This window comes from Raphanus sativus, unplaced genomic scaffold (genome assembly GCF_000801105.2).
Source record: "Raphanus sativus cultivar WK10039 unplaced genomic scaffold, ASM80110v3 Scaffold4316, whole genome shotgun sequence".
In the NCBI taxonomy this organism is placed as follows: domain Eukaryota; kingdom Viridiplantae; phylum Streptophyta; class Magnoliopsida; order Brassicales; family Brassicaceae; genus Raphanus; species Raphanus sativus.
Window position 1 is genome coordinate 1 of NW_026619618.1, and position 7563 is coordinate 7563.

Sequence of the window (7563 nt, forward strand, 5' to 3'; positions counted from 1 at the left end):
TTGTTACTCTTCTATTTTAGTGATTGCAACTGAGTCTTGTAGATTCTAAATATATATAGCTGCAGTTTTTTTACTTTCCCTAATTTTCTTTTTAAAAAAATATTCTTATACGTTTCTATAAGTGTTTCTTCCTGGTTGTTGCTAGATAGTTGTTGTAACTTCCAGCCCTTCCTCATGGTCATGTTGACTCATTGGTCAGCTACGAATCAACACTAAACCAGAGAGAAATTTAAATACACGACTAGAATTAAAAAGAGGTTAATGTAAACGGGCTAACTTCAGACAACATGTCAACAACGTCCCATTAACTGCTTTTTCTTGTGTTTGATAAACCTGAAATTAGTTTCGTTAGTTCTCTACTCTTTGACATGTTCGCATCTCTTTGTGCAGATTGCTAGAACCAGAGACTGAGATCGATACATAAGTAAACATTACTGAAAACAAGTTGTGTCTAATAGAAGATGAAAGTTGAAAACTTGTGCTTACAGGTTTTATTACAACTTTTATCAGTCATGCATTTTTGGGAGAACTATTAAAGTAGCACTACAAGAAAACGCATGCCTAACGACCAAACTTTACGACTACAAAAAGGTGGTCGTAAATTGCTGACTGCTTTACGACTAAATTACGACGAAGTCAACATTAGTCGTAATGTCGACGTAAAGTTACAACTAAATATCCGAGTCGTACTTTATTCGTAAAGTTACATCTAATTTACGACTAAAATTTTATGTAGTCGTAAATTAGATGTACAATTACGACTAACTTACATCTAAATGTTTTACATCTAATTAACGACTAAAGGAGTCATAAATTAGTTGTAATATTACGACTTAGGTACATCAATAGTTGTTTACATCTAATTAACAACTGATTTACGAGAACAAAGTTGCACTTTGGTAGTTAAGTTATAATTTAAACGTAAATTAGTTGTAACATTGTACGTACCAAAATCGAAATTTCTCTATAAATATGATCTTCTCCCTCATTCTTAAGATGCACAAAAAAAAAAGAGAAAAAAAAAACGGAAAATAGTTAAAAAAATGTCCGAAAATATTTATGCGCTTCGGAGTTGGATGTATGCGCATAAAGATTCAACAGGAAAAGTAACAGACGAATTTCTGAACGGAGCAGAGATATTCATGTACCAGGCCGGACAGACGCCTCTCACAAAGGAAACGGGTAAAATGTTCTGTCCATGTCGTAAATGCAAAAACACGAAGTTTGCTGCTAGTGAAACCGTTTGGAAACATATAGTAAATAGAGGATTTACTCCACATTACTATATTTGGTTTAACCATGGAGAGGGTGATAATAGGAATGAAGCTAGTGGTAGTAATCATGTTGAAAATGTTCGTAACAGAGATGAACCACATTTGCCTTCTGAAAGTGTTATTCAAGAAAATCATATGTTAGATCATGATAGAATGCATGATATGGTTACTGATGCATTTCGTGAAACAACATCAGTAATAGAGGAGGTTGAAAATGTAGAAGGGCCTAATTTAGATGCAAAAAGATTTTATGAAATGCTAGCAGCAGCAAATGAGCCAATCTATGAAGGTTGTAGAGAAGGTCTTTCTAAATTATCTTTGGCAGCTAGGATGATGAATATCAAAACTGATCATAACTTACCTGAAGTTTGTATGGATGCATGGGCTGAGTTGTTTAAAGAGTATTTGCCTGAAGATAACTTGTGTGCTGAATCTTATTATGAGATTCAGAAACTTGTTCATAGTCTTGGCTTACCTTCGGAGATGATTGATGTGTGTATAGACAACTGTATGATATACTGGGGAAAAGATGCAGAATTGTTAGAGTGTAAATTTTGCAAGAAGCCAAGATATAAACCGCAAGGACGTGGACGAAATAGGGTGCCGTACCAGCGGATGTGGTACTTACCAATCAAGGATAGACTCAAGAGATTATATCAATCTGAAAAGACGGCAGCGTCGATGAGATGGCATGCAGAACATGATCAGAAGGAAGGAGAGATCAATCATCCCTCTGATGCCAAAGCGTGGAAACATTTGAATAATGTCTATCCTGATTTTGCAAGCAACCCCCGCAACGTTTATCTTGGGCTCTGCACAGATGGCTTTAGTCCATTTGGAATGTCTGGAAGACAATACTCTCTCTGGCCAGTCTTCTTGACGCCATACAACCTTCCACCAGAGATGTGTATGGAAAAAGAATTGCTTTTCATGAGTATATTGATACCTGGACCCAAACATCCCAAAAGATCCCTTGATGTTTTTCTACAACCTTTGATTGAAAAATTGAAGGAATTGTGGTCAACATGCGTGCAGACATATGATTGTTCAACGAGAACAAACTTTACAATGCGAGCAGTTCTACTGTGGACTATTAGTGATTTTCCTGCATATGGGATGTTGTCGGGCTGGACGACGCATGGGAGGCTATCTTGTCCATATTGTATGGGAAGCACAGACGCATTTCAGTTGAAGCATGGTAGGAAGACGTCCTGGTTTGATTGTCATCGGAGATTTCTTTCCATTAACCATCCGTACCGAAGGAACAAGAAACACTTTCGGTCAAAAAGGATAGTAAGGGACACCGCTCCACCATATTTATCTGGAGAGGAAATCGAGAAGGATATTGATTACTATGGTGGACAAAGCACAGTTGTCAAAGGCGGTAATTGGCATAATCCTCCGAATATGCCTAATGGTTACGGGACTCAGCATAATTGGCACAAGAAGAGTATATTTTGGGAACTTCCATATTGGAAAGATCTGCTGCTGCGCCACAATCTGGACGTGATGCATATAGAGAAGAACTTCTTTGACAACATCATGAATACGTTGTTGAACGTCCCTGGGAAGACAAAAGATAACAAGAACTCAAGGTTGGATTTACCTGCATTATGTTCTCGGATTGAACTGCATATTATGAACGATGGGAGAATTCCAGTTCCCATTTTCAGATTGTCAGCACAAGCAAAAGCTGCGTTGTTCAAGTGGGTGGCGTCAGATGTGAAGTTTTCTGATGGATATGTTTCAAATCTATCAAGATGTGTTGATCATCAGGGACAAAAGTTTTCAGGAATGAAGAGTCATGACTGTCATGTTTTTATGCAACGACTTCTGCCATTTGCACTTGCGGAGTTGGTTCCAAAAGAGGTTCACGAAGCACTTGCAGGTAACAAATAATTAAAGTTATTATTTCTTCTTGTTGGAAAAAACTTATGATTGTAAATTATGTGTAGGCATCGGAGCTTTTTTCAGAGATCTTAGTGCACGCACCTTAACTGTAGACGTCATCACACAACTTGATGCGAATATCCGGATCTTGATGTGTAATTTGGAGAAAATTTTTCCTCCGTCCTTTTTTGACGTCATGGAACATCTGGTTATCCACCTTCCGTATGAGGCAATGCTACGTGGACCTGTTCATAATGGATGGATGTATCCTTACGAACGAGCTATGAAATATTTGAAAGGCAAAGCAAAAAATCTGGCAAGGGTGGAAGGTTCAATAGTTGCTGGGAGTTTGAATGAGGAAACATCTCACTTTACGTCCTACTACTTTGCGTCACAAGTCCGGACCAAAAAAAAGAATACGAGCAGATATGATGATGGTGGTGTTATGCCGACATATATTGTTGAAGATGTTCCAGACATATTTACTCAGATTGGACGGCTTGGTGGAAAACTAAAAGAAGTTTGGTGGTCAAGTTCTGAAGACGCACATAGTGCCCACACATATATACTTCTTAACTGCGAGGAGATTGAATCATTTGAAAGGTAATTGAAATTATTATTTCTGTTAAATTTTACCACACATATATAACACTTAATGATAATTTTCTTTTAAAACAGCGATTTTGTTGCCCAAGTCGAAGAAGCTATACCAGGAATATCAACTGCTGATCTCAACAAAAGGAAAGACCAACACTTTGTGAAATGGTTAAAAACGCAGGTACGTCGTGTATCTAATTAATTAACATGAAAATTAATTATATGATTGGTTAAGTCTTTATACAAATAAATGTTGATGTTCCAGGTTGATTATGATGATCAATTTTATCCTCAATGGTTTCACGAATTGATACAAGGTCCGGTCGGTAAGGTCACCATTGCATCTATGTATTTCACAAGAGGATACACTTTTCACACTTACGAATATGGAAGTCGACGAGCAACAATGAACTATGGAGTATGTGTGAAAGGTGAAACAGATTTCTATGGAATCTTAAAAGAGATCATCGAAGTGGAGTTCCCCGGTGTAGTGAAGCTGAAATGCGTGCTCTTCAAATGTGATTGGTTTGACCCCACAGTCAATAGAGGTGTTCGATATAGCAAGTTTGGTGTTGTTGATATAAATGCTTCACGGAGGTACAACAAATTTGAACCCTACATATTGGCTTCTCAAGCAGATCAGGTTTGTTTTGTTCCATACCCGAAGATCAGACAATCTGGAATATCTTGGTTAGCCGCTATAAAAGTTACACCTCGGGGCAGAGTTGTGAATGATGACCCACCGCCATTACAAGAAGATGCAGTAAATGAAGTTGAAGTACCCGAACAAGTAGAAGATGATATCTTACTTATTGATCCGCATAATCCGGGATACGAAGAACTTCCAGACGATGCAACGAATGAAGCAAATGAAGATGAATTTGAAGAAAATGATGAAGCGGATGATGTTTCTGATGACGAGTGTCAAGTTCCATTATGTTAGAACGTTTTTTTTTCCATTATGTTAGAACGTTTGTGTTTAACTTTATATTGTAATGTTATGATAATTATATATATATGATTTTTGGAGTATGAAAGAGTATTAAACTTATGATGTTTATCTATGATGTTTGGGGTTTGGGATTTTGAGTTTAGGGTTTAGGGTTTAGGGTTTAGGGTTTAGGTTTTAGGGCTTAAGTACGACCACTTTACGACACTATGATGTTTGAGGGTTTGGGGTTTCGGGTTTAGGGTATAACGAAGCTAATTAGTCGTAAGTACTACTCATGTACGACTACATTACAAAGTAGTCCTAAGGGAGTCGTACATTTACGACTCATATACGACTAAGTTGACAATTAGCCCCTCATTGGTCGTACAATTACGACCAACGTACGACTCACATGTCGAATGTGCCCCTATATATACTCCCTTTTTACCATCTCAGTTATAAACAAAATTTACAAATCTTAAAAAAAAAGAAAGTGAAGAGAGATTTGGGATCATAAGTGGAAATAGAATTCGGTTATCTATTCGTTATGTTGATTTATTTTCTCTTGTGATTCCATCTCTTTTCTCTTCCTTGTTTTTGTAGACTTTAAAAATTTGTTCACATGAAAATTAATCCATATATACAAATTTTAGAAAAAAAAAAAGAGGATAAGGATATGGAAACATAAGTAGAAACAGACAATTCCTTATGTTTCGTCATTTCTACTTGTGATTCCAGTATCTTTCTTCTCTTTTTTTTTTCATAATTTATGTAAAATTGGTAATAGAGGTTTATCATAATTTTTGATAAACCTCTTCGAGTTTTTTTCTAATAAACGTTGGTCCCAATGTGGTCGTGAACTGCATTCGTCGTAAACGGGTTGTAGATTTACAACCAATGTACGACTCATTCGTATTAAGTTGGTCGTAACTGTACGACCCGTGTACGACTATCGTAGATTTAGTCCTTAATTAGTCGTAATTTTACGACTAATGTACCACTATTGGTCCCTCTTTAGTCGTAATAGTACGTACTGGTCCACTGGGATCAATGAGACGGTGAAGAAAGCGTTCAACAACAAGGCAATGCTCCGTCTCAAAAACATTGTTGGCGACTGGAAGGAGAAGTGGAAGTATATCGGGGATGATGCAAAACAAACGTACCTCAGCAATGACGTTTGGACTGGCTTGAAGGCTTATTGGCTTTTGCCTAAGTCAGTCCAAAGGTCTCTTAAATGCTCGGCCGCCCGGCTAACCCGTGATGCTCAAGGTAACCTGCCAATACCTCATACTTCTGGACAGACTCCATATGCCAAAAGGGCATTGCAAATTGTAAGTTTTAAATTTTTTCTTAATTTTCATTACATATAATATATTATATATATATAAAATATATATTGTTGTTGTTTTTAAATATAGGCTGCCAAAGAAGGAGCGCCGCCGACTCTCAGCCGACTCTACAAGGAGACCCACTCCCATGCCGATGGCCAATTCGTACATCCACGAGCAGAGCAGATCTACAACGATGTAGAAGCTCGGATTCAGGAGGTCCAGACTCAGCGGACGCAACAAAACCCGGATGATCCACCGGTCCAGCTTTCGGCCATCGAACAAGACCGAATTTTCGAGCAGGTAAAATATTCGACCTTTTTAAGTTATATACATGCATATATTTATTTTACATATGTACTAATAATATCTATTTATAAATTATATATAGGTTGCTCCGAAGAGAAGGGGACGTATAATTGGGATCGGGAGTGTGAATGATGTTCCCATGGCGAGAGCTGAACACGCTGCTCAAAGGGAAGAAGAGTCCTCGGTCCGGAGGGAGTTGGAAACTGCGAACCAGAAGTTAGCCGACCACAACGGGATGTTTAAGTCGATGGCAAACATGTTCGATATGCTTCTAGAGACAACTCCGAACGTCGACCCGTCGGTTACAGCATCGTGGAAGAACCTCCGTCCGACCTTCGTCCCCAACCCGACTCCGGAAGAGCAGGACGATTTGACTCGGCGTGCCGAGGAGAGGAGTTCTGAGCTCTTTTATGATCTTAATGCTTAGTTTTCGGTTTTAATTATTTTGTATTTTGAAAACTTTGAATTTATGAATGTTATATTATTATGTTTTTATGAATTTAAATGAAATTCGTAAAATATTTTATTTTAAAAAAAAATCTTTTTTTTTGGTAAAATTGAATTATTAAAATTAATTTTAATATTTAAAATCGAATTACTAAAATTACAGATTCGATGTAAGTTAGTCGTTATATTACGACTAATTTACCTCTATTTAAAAAATACTTTACGACTACTTAACAACTAATATATAACATCTACTTTACGACTAAAATCTTATGACCCACTTACGACTACATTTATTACATCTACTTTACGACTAATGCTTTACGACCCGTGTACGACTACATTTATTACATCTGATATACGACCAATTATATTAATCGTAAAGGTACGACTCCCTTACGACTAATATATTTAATCGTAACTTTACGACCAAAGCCCAACCATTTAGTGATTACGACCAGCAGATTACGACCAATCGTTTTTAGTTGTTCATTGGTCGTAATACCCTTTTTACGACCAAGGTACAACTAATCCCGTAGTCGTTAAAGACCTGTTTTCTTGTAGTGCTCTCGGCCCGTGGGCCCCATCCCATCCGATGGTCGGTCGTTAATTTTCCAAGGCTCGAAATCATTGTTTACTGACCCTGCAATCACCACCCGACTTTTCCCCGTGCTTTGGCCTAACTCACACGCTATCGCGAATCACTTCCCGATAGGTCACCCATCCTTCCACTACTCCAACTCAAGCACGCTTAACTCTGGAGTTCTTTCAGGATGTGCTCCGGAAA

General features: G+C 37.7%; 1 protein-coding gene across 1 annotated transcript; it reads left to right on the forward strand.

The window, feature by feature from the left end:
* Positions 1 to 3232: 3232 nt before the first annotated feature.
* On the forward strand, positions 3233 to 4704 carry LOC130507313 (uncharacterized). Its single transcript, XM_057002023.1, has 2 exons — positions 3233 to 3767; positions 3843 to 4704. The coding sequence occupies exon 2, from the start codon at positions 4012 to 4014 to the stop codon at positions 4702 to 4704; it is 693 nt and encodes a 230-aa protein (XP_056858003.1). The 5' UTR covers positions 3233 to 3767; positions 3843 to 4011.
* Positions 4705 to 7563: the final 2859 nt, after the last annotated feature.

Coding starts and splice junctions, on each gene's coding strand:
- LOC130507313 (XM_057002023.1), top strand. CDS start 4,012: ATGTTGATGTTCCAGGTTGATTATGATGATCAATTTTATCCTCAATGG.